This window comes from Lepisma saccharinum, chromosome 5, assembly GCF_977018435.1.
Source record: "Lepisma saccharinum chromosome 5, izLepSacc3.1, whole genome shotgun sequence".
Classification (NCBI taxonomy): domain Eukaryota; kingdom Metazoa; phylum Arthropoda; class Insecta; order Zygentoma; family Lepismatidae; genus Lepisma; species Lepisma saccharinum.
This window is the reverse complement of record NC_139233.1, coordinates 4,597,479-4,618,733: the sequence shown is the minus strand read 5'-3', so window position 1 is coordinate 4,618,733 and position 21,255 is coordinate 4,597,479. Positions and strand designations below refer to the sequence as shown.

At 38.7% G+C, this 21,255-nt stretch overlaps 2 protein-coding genes across 3 annotated transcripts in view; one reads left to right on the top strand and one right to left on the bottom strand.

The window, feature by feature from the left end:
• LOC145987621 (uncharacterized) overlaps positions 1–21,255 on the bottom strand; it is a 321,334-nt gene that overhangs the window by 170,283 nt on the left and 129,796 nt on the right. The gene's annotated exons all lie outside the window — the stretch shown is intronic.
• LOC145988176 (uncharacterized) lies at positions 23–5,342 on the top strand. Its single transcript, XM_083123004.1, has 2 exons — positions 23–371; positions 4,666–5,342. Exons 1-2 carry the CDS (start codon positions 239–241, stop codon positions 5,217–5,219), a joined length of 687 nt encoding a protein of 228 aa, XP_082979130.1. The 5' UTR covers positions 23–238; the 3' UTR covers positions 5,220–5,342.

Here is a 21,255-nt window from a genome sequence, read left to right as displayed (position 1 = left end):
GTTCTCAGTCGAACACGTCGTCTACTCTTCGCGCGTACCAGGTTGCCAAGGCCAAAAGGGAAGCGGAATCGGACGAAAACAGCCGATCGCACGTTCGTTCGCAAACGTACGAAAACGCACGAACGTTTCGGATGGGGCCGGAGTCGAGGCGTTATTCAGCTGTTGAACGGACGTTGCCGGCGATAGTCGTCAGTACGGAAATTTCCGCGAACTTCTCGGACGGACAGGTATTGCGAGAATGAACGTCGAAAGGATGATACTCCTGGTTCAGGAAAGGCCAATCCTGTGGGATCCCAGCGAGCCCGGCTACCACATGCGGCAAGCGCAGAGGAAGCTGTGGATAGAGGTGGCGAACGAACTGAAGGAATCAGGTAAAGTTTATTTTGTATTATGAAACCCTTCAAAACTTATCCCAACGTCGGAAATTCACAGTACCACTGTTCCCACCTCTTGTAGCAATAGAGTCTTCATGGTGAGTCGAACCGGTCAGTAACCCCCCCCCCCCCCTTGAAAATGGCATCCTTCACTTCAAGTCATGGGCATGTGCAACTTGGGAATAAGGGTCTGGTAGTGCATGCCATTCCTGTGGTGCAACTTCTTTGCGAGCATTCCGTATTCCGACCCCCCAAAACGCGCTGTAGAAATGATCCAATCACTGAATCAAAAATAACATGAATATCATGCAAAGAAGAATGTTTGTACGAGGTTGTCAATATTTGCTACTACACTTTATGTTCCAACACGGAGGTTGTTGTCATCACAGGGGTTTATCCAAAATTTTCCATCTGGGAAAGGGTAAATTTAGAGCCAAAACGACCATAAATTGGGCGGTGGATAAATCACTGATCGTCATATTTAGCAATGTTGCCAAGTTCAAAAAAGTTTCATGCCCACTGTAACACAATTCCACAGATAAAACTGTCAAATGTTAATTATAACTGTTGACCTGGAGGGCTAGGTGAGGGTGACGTAAGACACCTCTACGCACCTGACACGGCCTGCAGTCCAGTTGTTGCACATGTGTGATTGAGACAAGTAGGTAATACGTTTAGTAATCATAAACGTATAAACAGCATAACAACCACGTAGTAGGACTGTCATTGAGTTGATGACATAAGTCCACTTCATGCACAGTAAGGCTAATCGGGACTGGACCTACAGTGGGATCCGAACCACTATGTGCCTCCACGGGGTATCGAACCCGGGAGTAGTAGTAGGACTGACATCGGGTGTTGTATATAGAAGTGAAATAAGATTATCCTATCTTCAGTTGTTGAAGTTACACTCAGTGGTGCCAACCATCACTGGCGTACGCATGAATTTTATTCGGGTGGGGCTGGAATTGTAAAAGTGGATAGGACATGGCTGCTCACCAGCGGGACGGTATACAAAATAAGATATTTCGTGTGTTTATAACTTTCTACTCTCAAAAATGGCAATTAGGGGTCATTTTAAACGGGAGTTTATATTTACCAGTCCGTTTTTTCCCCAGAGTTCTTCACTGCTTATATTTTAAAAACTTGTTTTCCTCAAAATTTCGGAAGCCCCTCTGCGTACGCCAGAGCCAACCATAGCATAATGATGCTAAACCTAGATGCATAAATTAAATTTAAGACCTTAGTCATCCGAAAAGTAATTATAATAAATTAATACTAACTATATAATAATATAAATAATACTAATAGTAATAATATCCCAGAACAATTAAGTCGCATTTAGCATAATTTAAGAGTTTAATGAGCACTTTTAAGGATCGGGAGGTTGGCAACGCTGGTTCCACACTTCATTCAAATGACGAACATGTTCGACCTCCACGCTGATGGTACATTGCACGATGGTTCGGCTTCGGGTCCAACTTTTAAACCGTAGGTCTAGTCCTGATTAGTCCATCCGAGAGTAAAGTAGGCTTCTAAAAAACTTTGAAGAATAATTTTCTGCTAAATATCAAACGGTATATGAAATATCACCACTCTATATTTTGCCTCACGATTGCCACTTTTTTTTTCATATGCCTTACATTTTTTCAAGAGTTGATATTTGGAAGGAAAAACGTGAATTTTAATGTGATCAAATATGAACGCTTTCAGCTGGAAATGAATCAACATGACATTTTAAAATCCAAAACAACGTGCAAATTAATTTTTAATGAATCAGTTTTTAAGTCCACTTTGACCATAGATAGGCTAATCGGGACTGGACCTACAGTTTAAAGTGTGGTTCAACCGGGAGCCGTAATTTTTAAAGCAGTCTCACATTGTATACGTGTAGACGCTGCATGTAGACGTAGACAAGTCTAACACATCACTGGCTGTGACAACTCAGAAGTAAGTATTAGTCATTTGAAGTGATGCGTGTCCAAGTGTAAACAACATCTCCCACCATCGCTTTCGAAGTGAAGAATTTTCCAACGTTGCCAAATGTTGAAGTGGCATGGCTCCCTTGCAGTCTTCCTTACAATTACGAACGATATGTGGTTGATGAAAATTTTGATAACTTTTGTAACGTTTTCCCAACAGCTGATTAAAGGCAAATGCGAGAACGTTCGCTGTAAACAGGATTATTTTAAGCTAAAGTTTTTTTTACATATTTAGCGTCACTTTTCTGCCACTTTTATTTAATCGCGACGATGACGATGAATGATGATGGAATTGATGAAGCGACAATCACAAAGAACACATATGCCCAGACCTGGATTCGAATCCGGACCTCAAGTGTCTTATTGTGATGTGCTCATTGGCGTAAGCAGAGGGGGCTAATGAAGCTACAGCCCCTCCAAAATTTTCAAATAAAAACTGAAAAACTAGAGTGATATATGCAAACCTCCCTTGAAATTACCCCGCTGCTATTTTTGAGAGGGGAAAATTCTAAATATACGAAATATCTTATTGTGTATTCGGCCCCCTTAGAAAGCAGCTATGAATTATTAACTTTTACAAATTCCAGCGCCTGCCGAAAAAAAAAATCCTGCGTACGACAGTGACTGTGATAACCACTCCGCAAAGAAGATCGGCAACCCTAGACACGTGAAACAGAACTATAAATCACCTGTCTGCGTGTGTGCACATACATACGTAGACTATGTAAACAATGGGCATGTGTAATTACATTATGCAAGGGCAAGGCACGTAGACACAGATTTCTTCTCTAAGATACACCACTTGCCATCAACTATAAAAAGTTAACTGGAGAAATGAAGCTCTACGACCGTCAATTCATGAGGTCATTAAACTACAGCAAAAATAACCACGACCGTTTTTACGGTATGACGGCTAGTTCACCGTAATTAATATTATTTTAATTATTTCGTTTATAGGAATATATTTATCGTGTACACAACTGTAATTTATGTAATGAAAAATAATATTCAAAATATGTAATTCCCAAGGGGTGGATTTCTGGATATCGGAATGTTTTATTCTCTGGGGAAAACTCATATGGATACATTCCATTTACATGACTGTTTTATAGTGCATGCATATTAGAAGCGTTAGTGTATATTTGAGCTAAAAGTGCAAATTATTTCATTGATTAATTTTGTGTCCATTATGCACAATAAGGCTAATCGGACTTGGACCTACAGTTTAAAGTGGGATCTGAACCACTATGTGCCTCCAGTGGGCATCGAACTCTGGACCCCTTGATTACAAGGCGACGACGTTACCACTACCCATCGGAGAGGCACAAATTACTTCATGTATGATATTCATGTGTTTATATGTTCATTGTGAATTTTCACATCGAACATACACCGCTTTGCACAAACATTGTGGCTGTCAAGCTAGTGCTCTATGGATATGGAGTCGTTCGGACGTGCATTGCAATATTTGCAAATTGATTTGTTGATTTGGTGTTTAAAGTCAACTTTATGCACAGTAAAGCTACGGATTGGACCTACGGTTCAAAGTGGGATCCGAACCACTATGTACTTCCATCGGGTACAGAACCCGATTTGCAAATTGATTTATATAATTTGTAGTTTTCGTGATTCAATAATAAACCATCAAACCGTCAAAACAGCAATCCACTGTTTGGGAGTTTCAAAAAGTGCCGAAACCAACAAAAGTTGTTCGTTCGAGGAGTGCTGACTAGCAAATGATTGCTTGTTTCTTCGGTTATACCGGACATGTTGCAACAATAGCTTTAGACGATCTAAGGACTGTAAATGCTGAGTGGTATACAACAATTTGTTTGCCAGAGGTCATCAATGAATTGCGTAAAACAAACTCAAAATCGTCGCATTATTCTTCACCACGACAACGCCAGTTCCCACTCAGCACACCAAACTGTTGATTTTTTGTCCAGTAAAAAAGTCAAATTAATAATTGTCCGTACTCACCTGATTTCTCACCTAATGCCTTCTTTTTGTTCCCACACATGAAAAATAAGATGCGTGGTGAGCGATTGTTTCGCCTGAAGCAGCTTTTGACGCATTCCGAACAGTGGTTTCTGAAGTATCAGCTTCAGAGTGGAAAAAAATGCTTTCAAAATTGGTTTGAGCGTATGCAAAAGTGTATCGATCTTAAGGGTGAATACTTTGAAAAACAACAAAGCCATTCCCAGAATTTCACATGTTTTTTTTTTCATATTGATTGCAGAAACTTTTCCAGCAGCCCTCGTATTAGAATGCACAAAGGTCCATTTGCTGATATATTTTCATATTTTCAGTTGATGACGTGAAGAAGAAGTGGAGAGGCTTGCGCGACACGTTCAGGAAGGAGATGAAGAAACACATTTTGCAAAACTCCGAACCAAAGTGGATCTTCTACAACCTACTCCAGTTTCTAACAGACGCCTGTCAGCCAATCAAGGTCAACGGTTCTTTGGAGCACAGCGACGCCGAAGACAGTGAAATCATGGACGGCAGCGACTACCAAAGAGAAGACTACACGGTGGAAATCGCCAACCAACACGACGACGACTTCCACACTCCCCACGTGTGTATAGTCAAAAGTGAAGACGCCCAGGAGTTGAACACTCAGACGACCGAAAGAAGGCTGGTCAAAGTTCCACCCAAAAAGCTCAAACTGGTGAACTACGAGGAAAAGTTGGTGGAACCTGAGCATAAAAAGTCGAGTTATTCCGAACAGAACTCCCAGCCAACGCAGGACAGTGATTATCAGTTTCTCATGAGCCTGCACCCATACTTGCAAGATGTGCCTAAAGAACGGAAGCTTGCCGTTCGGATGAGGTTGATGCAAGTGTTGCTGGACGACCAGTAGAGACTCAAGTGTTTCATTCCGATCATCCCATTTGTGTACAGAACTTTCTTGTACTGAACATTAATCCCATCACAATGATAAGTCGTTACGAAAAAGCATTGTAAACCATATAAATAAAGGAGATGATGTTGAAGTTCCTTTAGTGTGTTTCATTCCTCTTTGATATAACTGCAAGAGAAAACCACTGTATTTCGACTCTCTTAAATTGCCGATTTGCTTCACACGGAAAATTGTAGAAGGTAATTAAATAATGGCTGAAATAAAAGAGCAATTTTTCTCCGTGTTCAGCACAAATGTGGGAATATGACAGGCGGTTCTCAGGCGCATATTTCGATGGGTTCGAACCAAGTGATTCACATGCAAAGACGATAAAAAAGTTTATAATTAAGAGGTTAATGAGATTAATGCCTATTAATAACATTAAAATATGAGTATTATTGTTCTTATTACATGAACAGATTCCACATAAGATGATGATGATGTAATAATAAAATTTATATTTGATAGCTTGGTAAGATCAGTATGTATATTATTAAAAATATATATAAAACAAACCAATAATTATTATTATTATAATTGCATAACAAAAGATTTTATGAAAATTGAGATATTTATTATCTAGCTTATGACTAGTTAAATGCACTAAAATATGCATAACAATTCTCGTACCAAGAGAAATTAAAGTAAAAATTTTTAAATGGATTATTTATTGAATAACAAAAAGGTTGCTAGACCCAGCTGACGAAAAGTCAAGTCCCTGTTCATTATTTTTATACGTATTTATTAGTTGTGTAATTTCAACAGAACTAACATAAAGATTAGGAGATTGTGAATACAGTAAAACCTCGTTAATCCTTACTAACGGGGGGGGGATAAGTTGATCGGTTTAACGAAAGTCAGGATTAAATTAAATAACCTAAAAGAACAGTAGATAGTGAATTAAAATAAAACTCAGTTTATAGCAACAAAATACGTTTATTATAGTGTATTTAAAGGGCATAGGCTTAAATACACTATACAGTACAGTACAAAGTCTGCGGGAAACAGAATTTCATCAGTGGTTGACTGCCTTTTCTTTGGGAAGTTTTCTTGTTGACTCCTAGCCAAGGTCCGTGAAGACTTTCCTCTATCCCGCTTCAAGGCAGGGAGGAAGACTGATTCCACGGACCTTGACTTCTAGCCACATTTAAAACCTTGCACTCTGCGTCCCCCCGCCTGTCCGGATTAACGAGGTTTTACTTTATAAGACTTTGCGTTGACAGTGAATGCGAGAATTTATGCGTACGAAAACAACACGCATAACAATAATGATATCAAATCAAGGACTTTCCTTTTCAGCAGCTGGGCCTAACAACCTTTCTGGCAGGGCTCTAAAAATCCCAGTCGCCAGGTCGCCATGGCGACTGTGATTTTTTGCTCTAATATTGGCGTTTTTTCTTTTTAAGTTTGCAAGTACGAAATTTTGAAGATTCTAAGTTCAAATTGCAATACAGCGAAAGTTAGCAAATGTTTTGTTTTTTCAACGTTGTGAACATTAATAGAATCAGTAACTATTCCTTATTCTTTGTCCCATAACCCTGAAGAAGATTTTTCGAGTACTGCTTTCTGGTATTCAATAAATCATGCTTTTGGAAAATTGGTGGTATTAATGTCTTCGGTAGGATAGCTGCCTTTACACAATTTTAGCGATTTTAACTAGACATAACCCAGATAATAAATACGTGCTGTTATATCTCTATTCTTATATAATCGTCTTACCTGTTAATGTAAAAATAATAATCATTATTATTATTATTATCATCATCAATTGGCCTATCTATATACAGTCCGTCACAAAAAAAAAAAAATAGCACCACAGTGCTCCGCTATGAATTATGTGATCTTCCTGCAACTGGACGACATAGAAAACAATTTCTTTGTTCCGAGGTTGTAAACCGGACAAGAGCAAGGGTGGAACCATCGTCGCATACAGGGTGAATAAAAATCATGATTTTTATTAAATCACGCTAAACATGCAATTTTTGAGAGTGGTGCCATTTTTTTTTTGTGACGGACTACATATTCTTAATAATAGACGTATTGATCTTAAAAACCTATTAAATATAAATTTTATTATTGCATTATTATCTTATGTATAGTTCCCTTGTCAATATATTTTTATTCTGTGTATATACGTATCCCAATGAAGAATCTGTATATGTAACCATGATTATGTTAAGTGGTAGAGAAAGCCTCCACATCATTAACTTCGCCGTGGAAAATAAGACGAAGTAAAGAAATAAATAAAACATTTGCTTCGGACTGCTCCCGAAATATAGTTTTAGGTACGTGTCTGGACGTCTGGTAAAACTAGCTAAATTGTCACCAATGATTTTTCTAATAATGTCCAAAAAGATTTTTGTTGTTGCTGATCAATGAGCGGTGATCATTGCAATGACACTTGAAGGACTTCACATTTCTCGTTTGTCATCCCCTTCCCCTGCCCCAGTACAAAGAGACGTTTGGTTAAGTCTCCTCATTTTCTTCGAGCTTATTTCCGGGAAGCTGAGACAGGTGACAGTCTGTGAATCCGCAGCCCCCAAACAATGCGTGATTACCTGTGCCAGTCACAAAGCAAAGACCCTTCCTGCAGTGTTGCCACCTTACGGAGGTAATTCTCCTTCTACAGGGAACAACGCAAGGGGACGACCTCTTCGGAAGGCAGGACATGTGCCATTGTGCCAGTCTCTCTTCCACGCAGTACAACTCGGACACTGCATTACTGCAGGCAAACGCGGCTCTGGCGTTTGGACCCTCGGTGTCTCGTCCGTTCGTCCAACTCATCTGATACGTGCTCCTCGACACACGATTAGTCAAAAGGTGGGGGGAAAGGCGAAGTTACCGTAAATACCCCACCAAACGAATAGGGCGAGTCACTGTGAAAACCTTTCCGATGGAGGCGCCTACGGAAGAGAATTTCTTTCTTCATTTATTTCCATGTTTTTTCCCCACTGAAGCACGACGTTATGTATTATTCAAAGGCAGGCATGTATCCAGGTATATTTCTGAATGGGTCCGAACGAAGTGTTTATTCTAAATATACAACAGCTCGTATACCTTGTATACGGTCTAGTTAAAATCAATATTCTAAAAAATAAAACAATGTCCTATAAAAATAATAATGTAGACACATTAAATTATTTATTGAATACAAAAAAAATTGTTGGGTCCAGCTGATGAAAAGTAAAAGTTCCATGATAATTATTTTTATGTGTATTATTATTAGAGGTGGTACGCATTAATTTTCGAAGGCACTGTCAACGCAAAGCTGCAAACTCACAATCTCCTCCATATTTTTATGTAAGTTGTGCAGAAAAAATTAACTTCATCCTTATTTAATTTTAGATTTGGTACGTTTTTCGGACCATCTGAATCTGAATCCCTCCTCTAAATACTTCCTTCTTCAAAAGCTAGTTTCACCGAAATCGACAATAACAATGTTCTTCGTACACCTTTGTGTAATAATGTAGCCAGTCGTACGTTTCTGAAGTTGCCGTTCTAATGCAGTTATGCTACAATGAATTGCAGCCCAGCGGCAAGGTAGCTTCGCCAAGTAGCGTATGATTAAGGACAAAGGGGCTAAATAGCGTGTATAGTAGTTCGCAGCTGCTGTAGACTAACAGAACAGAATTAGAATAGAATAGAATGGTCGGCCTCATGGACCGTTCTTACAACCAACCCTTGTCAGAAATGCAATAAATCAATAAAAACAAAGAAAGAGAAAAAAAAAAACCATATTGATCATATCTTTACTGTATTATCATGAAGATTATAAATAATAAATTATATTGATTAGTACGTATAGTGTGGAGTAAAGATAAGTAATAACTAATAAAGTCAGTAGTAGCGCATTGTGGGTAAGAGGCTGATGGGTACTTATTTATTTCGAACACATAGGCACATGCCCAATTACAGTGCTCACAAGGCATTGTGTAAACAAGAAAATAATACATGAACAACATAAAATCATGTTAAAGATATGACATTTCACACTACAACGTATTTATAAACGTGAATAATCCCATACAATGCTTCAATTGATACAGTTTAAAGTTACATTTGAATCTAAATATTTCAGACGTTATCAGCATATACACATGTATGCGTTATATGATGTCTACGTGCAGGTGCAATTATTAAGATGTAGGTAAATGTAGTTGTTGGGACAATAGAACAATACAATCATTCTGATTCTACGCTGCGTTTTACGTCCTTCTCTGGCTCGATAGTACATGTAATTCAACCGTGGGCGTACGAAAATGGATTCCTAATCTAGACCCTTTCAATTCGTGAGCCTTGACGGATGCTTCATTGTTGAAGATTCTGAAATCGGATCAAAGCTTCTGGATTCGGGATATCCAGGATTTCAAAGCTCACCACTAGCACACGCGTGCGCAGACCCTCTGATAAGGGACAAAAGCCTTGATGAAAGGTCAATCGGAGAAAGAAAAACCTAATTCCATCTCACTGTTTTATTGTATTGATGGGTACGAAACAGGGGCGTATATAAAGGGGTTCCGTGCCAGCAGCAAATCACTGTATTAGAAGAATTCAAACTTCCGTGGCACCAATGTTCTTTGTCCCCCTCCTTTCCTTTATTTCCGCTCTCTGTGGTTCAGAGAATAATATACATGGAAACATGGTTTCGTACAGCAGATTCAAAACGACTACACATAATTTATTGATTTCCAACAGTGACAGCCATTAGGAGGACGCGAGGTGCGGTTGCCCCTACTTTTTGGCCCTAAATTGTGGCCTCTTAATGCTAAGCTTTTTCTAGAGGAAAAGTAAACTGTCCTTGCCTCCCTCCCCACTTGACACCCAATCGGCGCTACTGATTTATGAACAATTTATTCTGCAAACACACAGAGGTAACGCAACTAACGAATAAAGTGTGTGGGAGTGTTAATAACAGGAAATTTGCTACAGAACGAAGTTGGAGAGTTCAATTACATAGGAAATAATGCACCCAGTCTGTAGTTGCTTGGAACTTTCGTCGGCTTGAAAATATTTCTCCTTGAGAGCATAATATTGCTTAATAACAGTGATAACATTCCTCTGCACTAAATTTCAAAGTAAGATTATTAGGGGGGGGGGAGTAACTGCTCGCTCTTGCCTCCCGTGCGCACGCATATAACCACTAGAAGACATAAGCATCCATGCCACTTTAAATTACTATTTTGAAAGTAACGGTTCGTAAAGGGGAAGGTGGGATTATATAATTATTTTTTAACGCGTCCTCACTCAATCCACTCGTTACACGCGACAGAGCGAGATAAGAATTAGGGATATTTTGTTCCACTCGATGAAATCAACATGTCCTGCTTCAGCTTAACTAGGATAATTAAAGAACGTGCCAACTCTTTGTCGTGGGATAATATTCACTTCGCTACGCCATGTAGCATCTTTCTCAAATTCTTCTATCGTGAGACGTGAGATGAGGGACACACAACGCGGTTTGGCATGATAACCACGCGCTTCCCTTTTGCCTGTCTGCTTGCCAACTTTGCCAAGCCAGAGCCAAGTATGGCTGGCGCATCGCTTCGAGGCGTGTTGTATCGTTTTACCCGGTCGGATCCGATCAACCAAGTCGCATTGTGGCTATTTGGGGGTGGTGGCATCAAGAGTGAAAGCCCCATTAACAGCCCATACTGAACTTGGGCCCCCCTTTAGGGTTCGGAAGTTTATGACGTACAAAACACCCCCTCCCCTCCCCCAAGGACAGAGGCGTGTCTCCACAGATCATATCATAATCCCCACAAAGTATTTAATTACGTGCCTTCCACTATCATATTACTATGAATCTAATTTGTTTTACTGAACACTTTACTTGATCTAATCCCAAATTTTTCCTTTTCTCTATCTAACGGATTAAATATGGCGCACCCTGTAGTAAAAGTGACTTGGAACCAGTAAATTGAATACTAAGGAAATATATTATGATTCTCCCTCTCACCCCGCGCCTCATCGCACATATTTTTATTTATTGCAACAACCACAACGTAACGACGTTACCATTACTACCTGTAGTACTCGGATTTTCAAATAATTACATATCTTCTCCTTTCCATGTAGCCAAGCAAAAATTACAAATGTCGGCGAATCACGATGTTAGGAACGATAAACGTACATTTCATGTCACATATTTTTTAGAAAAATGCGGTATTTGCGCCATTTCCTTAATTTTCATTCAGTAATGCAGATACATATATCGGTGAGACAAATTTCTCCAAAAATTTGCAGAATTTATCCGATTGTGGAAGCTTGTCACCATAAAATCCCCACAAAATCCCGTGTCTACTTTCTTCTTCTAATATTTCTCAAACATTCCCAACTGATTCTGGGAATGGTGATTGCAGGTCAGCGCTTCACACTGCGGCCCCGATGAAATTTCCTAGAAATCCACTGGACCCTCTGAAGAATACTATTAAGTTTTTCAATTTACCTAAGGATATTTTACATTTTCAGAAACTTATTCTGCATACTTATATACATAATTCACATGTATATGACTGCTAACACGTACTCTTCATAAATTCCAATTCGCTCGACAATCTTGGCATACACAGATGGCGACACTGATGCAGACGCACCTCCAACTGACCGCTGGCACTAAGAAGACCATTAAAAATTCGAAAGTCATGCAAGCTTACGCCATCAACCCAAGGCGGCGACTTCCACGAAAACATCTTGAAGAGCATCATCCGCTGGCGAGAACGAGGAGGAAGAAATATCTTTGGCAAAAGATTTGCTGAGTACCCGATACCATCTCCGCCAGGGATTTTCAACCTGCGGGTCGCGCGCGATGTTTGCTCGGGGCGTCGCGGTTACAAGAACAAGTCAAAGCTGATAATGTGCCGTAAAACGGAACATGCATAGAAAATACTCCAAACCGTCACGTTTGAATAAAAGTCAGATCTGTTGTACAGTCACGAACACTGCCGGGTTGTAATGAATACATTGACTTTCAATGGAATCGTTACAACTCGGCAGCGTTGTACGTGTAGTACAACGTGTAGTTGCATCCAACATTGTCCACAGATTTGATGTATTTTGTGTCGAGCAACAAAATCATCCCATCGCATTAAGATGGAAAGCACTGTAATAAAATGTGACATACACATCAGAAGAAAACATTACTGCATTTATTGTGTGTACAAAGTTACACCCATACAAATCTAATATCTCATACAATTATTTAAAACTTCTGTATTGTTATTTTGCCTTCTGAAACAAACCTAAACATCCTAAGCTAGTAACGTGGAGTGTAAGGGGCAACCCTTTCCGAAGACACCTCCCTTCCACGTAGTACACCCTGGGCTGCATTTTGCAGATTCACGAGGCTGTGGCGTCTGGACTCATGGCCAGTAGAGTCCTCAATGGGGCTCGTGTTGGGTGTTGTCCTAGAGTGCTTGTTCTTTCATGCATTCATCTTATCATTACCACTCATCCTAATATTCGCGATAAGCCAAGAGTGGCAGAAAAGCGAAGTGGTAATTTGGTTTGGAAAGGCCGGATGTAAATATACACAATCACTGTTTCCTCGTTGCATGATGAAGTTCTGGTAGTTCCAAATCCTATTATACCCTACGTGGCAATGCAGTATCATTAATAACAACAACATTTCGTGTTGTATGACCCCTCACGTAAAATTCTCCCTTTAGAAATTTTGAAAACTCTCTCATGAAACCGGTGACCTTCGTTACGGAGTGGTTAGCACAGCGCACTACGACGCCAGAGATCGAATCCCGTTCTTGGGATGGGTGTTTTGTGTGTGTCTTCATCAATTTCATCATATCATCCTCATCTTCGCGATTAGCCAAAAGTGGGATAAAAGCGAAGTAAAATAAACCAAATCAATCATGGAAACAGTTAGATACAATACGTGTACATCAAGTTCTGACTTGACATCTTCACTTAGAGTTATTTCAATTTTTCTTTCGATTATCATGATGGAACACTAATTAACTAAAATTTGTTTCATCGACCATCATAAACGTACATTTTTTTTGTAAGGAGAAAACTTGGCAGTAGAGTCACGTGATGGTAAAAAATTAAGTGGCAATACAAGATGCAAGGTTGTTTATCAGCATGGGAGCAAGTAAACTAGGACAATTTCCTCCTGAGTGTATCACAAAATAAACTGTGTCCATTTCCCCGGATGGAAAGGTGTTTCGACTGACCCGTCCGTCCACCCCTCGCAACGCCCACATTAGCAGTCCAGAATTTTCTCCTTAGACGCAGGCAACAGCATGTCTCTAAGTACACACGTGATTTAATTCAAGTTTTTTCTACCGCTGACTGGCCTTGGAAGCTGTCCAAACCAAGGCGTCTATGGTTTTACATGAACGCGTAGGAGTTTCTCTCGTTCCCGTCTTGAATGCAAAGCACCGGATCCAAATCCCGGAGACTTTGGACCCGGTGACCCCAGACAAGTAGGCTTCTAACACTATGAAACCGATTTTGTGCAGATACAAACTTAAAATTATTATTTACGTGGATATAGTTGAATGACAGTTGTAAGCTGCAATGTTAAACGCGATGCCATGTGATGGTACTAACCGCAAAGATAAATTCACATTTACATCACGCAGTGGCGTATACTGAATCCAAGATAGTAGTTGTATTTGTACTATAACCAGCTCAAGAAAGTATGAACCCCCCTCTAGCAGAATTGCCTACACTTAAACCTAGCTCAACATGCCCATATGAGTTTTTTGCTCAAGTGTGGAACCCCCTCTAATCCAAGATTTTTGTAAAAAATGCCCTCATGGATTCCATGAGAAAGTATGACCCCCCTCAGATTGATGTGCCTATACTTACAAAAGGCACTTCTGTGAGATTGTTGTCCATAAATTTGTCAAAAATATGGCCCTCTTGATGCCCACACTTAAAACTAGGCCAAGAGTACTCATATGAGCCACCCATACCTACACACCAAATTAGAATAAACAAAATTCAACAAGACAGAACAAGAATAAACAAAATTCAACAATTCAGGACAAGAATAGACAAGATTCAACAAGACAGGATAGGAATAAACAAAATTCAACAATTCAGGACAAGAATAGACAAGATTCAACAAGACAGGATAGGAATAAACAAAATTCAACAAAACAGGACACAATATTACAGGTTAGAACCAGTCCAAACAAAATTCAACAAGACAGGACAAGAATAGACAAGATTCAACAAGACAGGACAAGAATAGACAAGATTCAACAAGACATGACAAGAATAAACAAAATTCAACAATTCAGGACAAGAATAGACAAGATTCAACAAGACAGGACAAGAATAGACAAAATTCAACAAGACAGGACAAGAATAGACAAGATTCAACAAGACAGAACAAGAATAGACAAGATTCAACAAGACAGAACAAGAATAAACAAAATTCAACAAGACAGGACACAATATTACAGGTTAGAACCAGTCCAAACAAAATTCAACAAGACAGGACAAGAATAAACAAGATTGGACAATTAATAAACAGAAATTTTGAAAGCAAGGTTTTGATTGGTCCGACAAAACTATATAAGCCAGGGCACAGTGCAGATTCTTCACCATTGCTGGATCGGCAGTGGAACCCACAAGTGGGGGGCAGAACCTGAACAGGCTCCACCAAAGTATAGGAGAATTGAAGCATATAATTTGGCGGAATAACCCAAGTAAGGTCATAGAAACAATATACACTATTACAATAAAAACCAATTTTTGGCAAAAAGAGGGAAAGGGGGAAAAAAGGGCCTGTGGCGCGGCTAGTTCCACTGCCCGGATCAATACTCGGGGCAGTTTCTCAAATTCTCGCCCCGAGGAGCTGGGGCACGGCCAGTTCCTCTGCCCGGATCAATACTCGGGGCAGTTTCTCGGATTTCTGCGCCGCGGCACTGTGGGATCAATATTCCCCGCCCGGGCAGTTCTATTCGCGCCGCAGAGTTCTGGGATCAATATTCGGGGCAGTTTCTCAGATTCCTGCCCCGCGGCGCTGTGGGATTAATATTCCCCGCCCGGGCAGTTTTATTCCCGGGTTCCTAAATACAAAACTCAAGAACTAATTGACATAGAGCTATGCAGTTTTTTTGTCTGCACTGAACCCAACTGATCCAGCATAAAGTTTTGATTTAAAACCCAGGAAATTTTATACAAATACCAAAGCCAAAAATATTAACACACACACACACACACACACACACACACACACATACACACACACAAAGCACAGTACTGAACCCAACTGATCCAGTATAGAATTTTGATTTGAATCCCAGGAAATTGTATATAATAAACAAACAACAAAAATGCCAAGTCAAAAATATTGCAATCAATGCAATAAGAATATATCCAGCCCCAATTGGGCCAAGCACCAAAAGATTTGTGACCCAGACAAATACAGAACTCCCACAAAAATATGCCCCAAATGCAATAGAAAATATAACATGCAATACTTCACATATACACATAAAAATACTTGTTCTGCACAGTCATCAACATTGCCCCCACAAGCATCTACATCTGGTCTGAAAAGAAAGAATGAAGCACCTGTTAATGCTGGACCTGCAAAGCAGCCACGCTATGAACCCATCCATAGCAGTTTTAATGCCCAACTTAGGGATTATCGGTTTGTATCAGAGCCAAGATGTGGTATTCAGAATTTTTTGAGCAGTGTAAATCCTGATCTGCAGGCAATTCTAAATGCACAAAATGGCTCTTATAAGCTGTCCCTCAAATTGTATACTCAATATAAGAAACCAAATGGCACAAAATTTACACAGCCCCACATAACAGAAACTGTACCGGTATATTCAAATACAAATTCAGACACAATAATAAGCAGTTTAATAGATCAATTGAACATTAAACACTCTGAATTTGCGGCAAAAGAGTCTGGATGGAGCCTATGCGGTTCTCCACACAAGTTATATGTTAATATTTCTGAATTCTGCCCATTACAAGGATCTACATATCTGCCATTACCTGATAATATTAAAAACAAACAAGCCGTGGTTAATATTGAAAATAATGATGAGAAATGCTTTTTGTGGTGTATATTAGCTGTTTTGTATCCAGTTTCAAGGAATCCTCAGAGAATAACTTATTACAAACAACATGAACATCTTTTTGACGATGCAATGAAGGGCTTAGAATATCCAATGTCTGTTCAGAATATTGTTAAATTTGAAAAAAGGGCCAGGCATATCAATGGCAAACAATTATCTATTAATGTATTTATTTGTTCCACTGGCAATTGCTCGATAGAACCTCTCAGAATCAGTACAATTGATGATGAATCTGCTATTCCGATTGATCTGCTCTTAATTGAAGGGGATGGCACATATCATTACACTCTGATACATAATCTTGAAGCTTTAGTGAGAACACAACTAGACAAATCCAATACAATATTCAAGTTGTGTAGAAGATGTTTAAGGGTATTTGATGGCAGGAAAATGGTAAATAGAGTTCCGGAAAAAAATGCAGAAATTGCAAAAAACAAGTTAATTGAGCATCTGAAATATTGTGGCAATCATAAACCTGTTCATATGGTGATGCCCAATCCAAGTGAAAATTGCAAATTCAAAAAATTTGAAGCCTTGTTGGAACACCCAGCATATATTGTCTATGATTTTGAATCAATCCTCAAATCTCTTGCATCGTGCAATCCAGATCCTGAAGAATCTTCAATTACACCATACCAGGTACATGAACCTTCCAGGTTTTGTTATGTGGTTGTACAGGATGGTGTTGTTAGTAAAGAATATTCATACATGGGGCCAGATGCCATCAAAATATTTGCACAAAAAATAGAAAATGAGTGCCGTGACATAGCATCTAATATTTTATTAAAATCAAAGCCTATGCTGCCTTTAACAGAGGATCAGATTGAAGATTTCAACAATGCAGAAAAATGCCCGGTATGTGATTCTGAATTTTCAGATACAAATATCAAGGTGAAACACCATTCTCATACAGATGGTAAATTCAAAATGGCACTGTGTAATAGCTGTAATATTCAGATCAAGAGACCAAAATTTATCCCCATATTTTGTCATGGAGCATCCAATTATGATTTCCATCATCTGATCAGATATGAGGGGTTTGAGAAGCAGAATTTAAATATTTTAGCTGAAAATGATGAGAAATATATATCTATTAGCAAAACAATTAAAGTTAATGGTGTTCCTATTCACATAAGATTTCTTGATTCTTACAGATTTTTATCTGCTAGCCTGGATACACTGGCCACTCAATTATCTGATGATCAATTCAAAATCACACGTGCATTGTTTCCAAATCAGGACCTGAAATTAATTAGGCGGAAGGGTGTATATCCTTATGATTATGTCTCAGATTTTTCTAAATTTGATGAATGTTCTTTGCCTCCACAACATGAGTTTTACAACAAAATCAGAGGTTCTGGAATCACAGATGAAGATTATCACCATGCCCAATTGGTGTTTAACAATTTAAAATGCCGGACATTTGGTGATTATCACATGGCATATTTGAAACTTGATGTGACCATCTCAGCTGATATAACGCAGACATTCAGAAAATCTTCTATGCAAAATTATGGACTGGACCCAGTGTATTTTTACAGTGCCCCGGGCCTAGCATGGGCTGCAATGTTTTTAAATACCAAAATGCCATTGGATCTGATCCAGGATCAAGATATGTATCTGTTTATGGAGGAAAATATAAAAGGAGGTATGGTGCAATGTTCCCAGAGATATGCCAGAGCAAATAACAAATATATGCCTGATTATGATCCAGCACGGCCATCAAATTATATACTGTATGTAGATGCCAACAGCCTCTATGGTCATGCCATGATGCAAAAACTGCCATATGCAGGGCTTGAATGGGTTGAAGATTTTAATATTGAGGATCTTCAGGACTTTGATGACAGTGACTATGGCCTATTCTTAGAGGTTGATCTGACAATTCCTGATGATTTGCACAATAAATTTTCTGATCTGCCCCCAATTCCTGAGGTTAAGTGCTCACCTGGCTCTAAACAGAAGAAGCTCATGATGACACTGGAGGCAAAACAGGGCTATGTTATATATTACAAAAACCTCCAGTTCCTGATGAAACATGGTGTCCAAGTGACCAAACTTGGAAAAGTTTTGAGATTCAAACACTCAGAATGGTTGAAACCATACATTGATACAAACACGGAGCTTCGAACATCTGCAAAGAGCCAATTTGATAAGGCCTTGTTTAAATTGATGGTGAATTCAGTATATGGCAAAACAATTGAAAATGTCAGAAAACATACCGATGTTAAAATAATTACTGACCCCAGCCGGAGCAAAAAATTGGTTGCAAAGCCTAATTTCAATTACAGAAGAATTTATGATGAAAATATGGCACTTTTCAACATGAAGAAAACAAAAATTAAGTTTGATAAGCCTATTTATGTAGGGGCTGCAATATTGGATTTGGCCAAATTACATATGTTAACATTGTATTATGATGTGTTGAAACCTTTTTATGGTGATAATATAAAATTGATGTACATGGACACGGATAGTTTTATTCTTGATATTCAAACAGAAGATGTTTATCAAGATATGGCACAGCCTGAATTGATTAAATACTTTGATACCAGTGAACATACAAGGATTCAACCCCACAACAAAAAAGTGCCTGGCAAGTTAAAAGATGAGACACTTGGTGATGTTATTGTGGAATTTGCTGGGTTAAGTGCCAAGATGTACAGTTTTAAAACATGTAATGCTGTTGTCAAAAAGGCCAAGGGTATTGGCAAAGTAACTGTGGAAAAAGAGCTCCAATTTGAAGATTATAAAAATTGTCTCAAATCCCAGAATTTAATCAGAACATCAGAATCCAGAATTCAGAGTGTGGATCACTTATTGACTTCAAATGTTGTAAGAAAAGTGGCTCTGGACCCACATGATGATAAGAGATGCATTTTATCATGTGGCATTCATACTTTACCATGGGGTCATTGTGATTTGAAAAATGGGAATCAATGCCCAATTACAGAGCATGATTTGAAATAAATAAACATGCCTATGAACTTATTTGGGTTCAAAAAGCAAGGTATTATGGAGCTGCCACCACCACAACCCTCTTCTGATATGCAGTCTAAACTGAGTGGCTTGTTAATTATTCATCTGAACAGCATATTTACAGATATTGATGATGAAACAGGCAAAACATTGTACATATTTAACAATAATTTAAATCATTACCAATTACCTGTAGGTGGGCAATTGCAATTTATTACAACTCCTGAGGGTGATGTTAAAATTTCAGTAGGGAGAAATATTTATAGAATTAAGCACTCAAACATGGTTTCTGGCACTGTTTATACTGTTTCTGCTGGTGACTGCTTATATATTGAAGTCCCTGGATCTTATGATAAGCTTATACCCTTTTTTATAGAATTAAGAATCAGATACTCTATAATAAATAACTACTAAACAAAATGCCTAATGATATTTTTGGCCATACAAGACATGAAGATCACAGTGATGAGATTCTGATGCTTGATGTCAGAGTCAAGAAATTAAGAAGTGATTTACAAGCTTTACAAACAACACTCAATGCCAGTCTTCAATTAGAAATTACAAATTTGCAATCACAATGCATGGACCCTCTTCTTAAAATTGATTCTGAACTTAAATTATTGCTTCAGAAATATACCGACCTGGCCACATTGGATAATTTTCAAAGTTTAGAAGAAGCTGTTGCAGCTCTTCAAGCCAAATTTAAGACCCAGGCTAACAACTCTGAGCAATTGAAACAACAATTGGAAGAGCAGATTAATAATGTCCAGACACAGCTCCAAACAATTGTCAAAAGCATAAAATCACAAGAAGATTTTGATCTAGTGATTTCCACTCTAAAAGAACAGATTCAGTCACTCCAAATACCTAATCTGGACCCTCTGAACAATGCCATAGCCGAGGTTAAAGAAAAAATTGAGACACTTGAAAATTTTATGAACAACTTGCCCTCTTCTGATGCTTTGAATGCAATAACTCGGAGTGTTGCAAACATCAAGCTGCAACTTGAAACATATGAAGATTTTGGAAAAATTCAAAGTTCCATAACCCATCTTGAAGGTACAATAGCAGCAGTGCAAAGTGATTTGGCAAATGTACTTGAATCCCGATTGCCTGGGATTGTAGATACCCTTGTCAGTGTCCAGCAACAAATCACAAAACTTGAAAACCTCAACACTGAATCTGAACTGTCTCATTTTCATCACTTGATAGATGATATCCAAACAAAACTTGAAATTTTACAACAATCCACACCCTCTCAGGCAGATATAGCTCTGCTCCAAAATGCTATGCAAAATGTGGCTGATGCTTCTGAATTAAACACTGTGAAATTGGCACTTGAATTTTTGCAAAATACAGTCTCAAATCTTCCTACATCACAGGAACTTAAAAATATAAAGAGGGCAGTGAATAGGATATTGAAATCAGAAGATATCAAGAATATCCAAGCAGAGATCAAACATCTCACACAGACAGTGGCCACTCTACCAACCAATCAACATATTAATGAATTGCATGCCCTGTTTGAGGATATCAGAAGACAGGTCCATGATCTTACAGCTCAAAATTCAAAATTGGCAGTTGTTGAAAATTTGCAACAAATTGTAGCTAATATCAAGCAACAGCTAGGGACCATGGAATCCAATCAAGCAAATGCTCTGTCTGTTTTTGCCACCGAGCTTCAAGAAATTGTGCAACAATACAAAAAACTTGCTGTGGACATAAAAATTAAGCCAGGCCATGATGATGTTGTTAGGACTATCAATGAGCACCTTGAATCTGTAACAAGCAGATTGCTCACAGCAGAAAAAGAAATAACAGGCATAATTGAAAATCCTAAACATACAGTAATTCTTGAATTGTACAGCATCCCCAACAAAGAATATGATTCTCCATTTACACCAGGTGGCAAAATATATATGCTGTCCCCTGCACAATTTTATTACCAATTTTTTGTT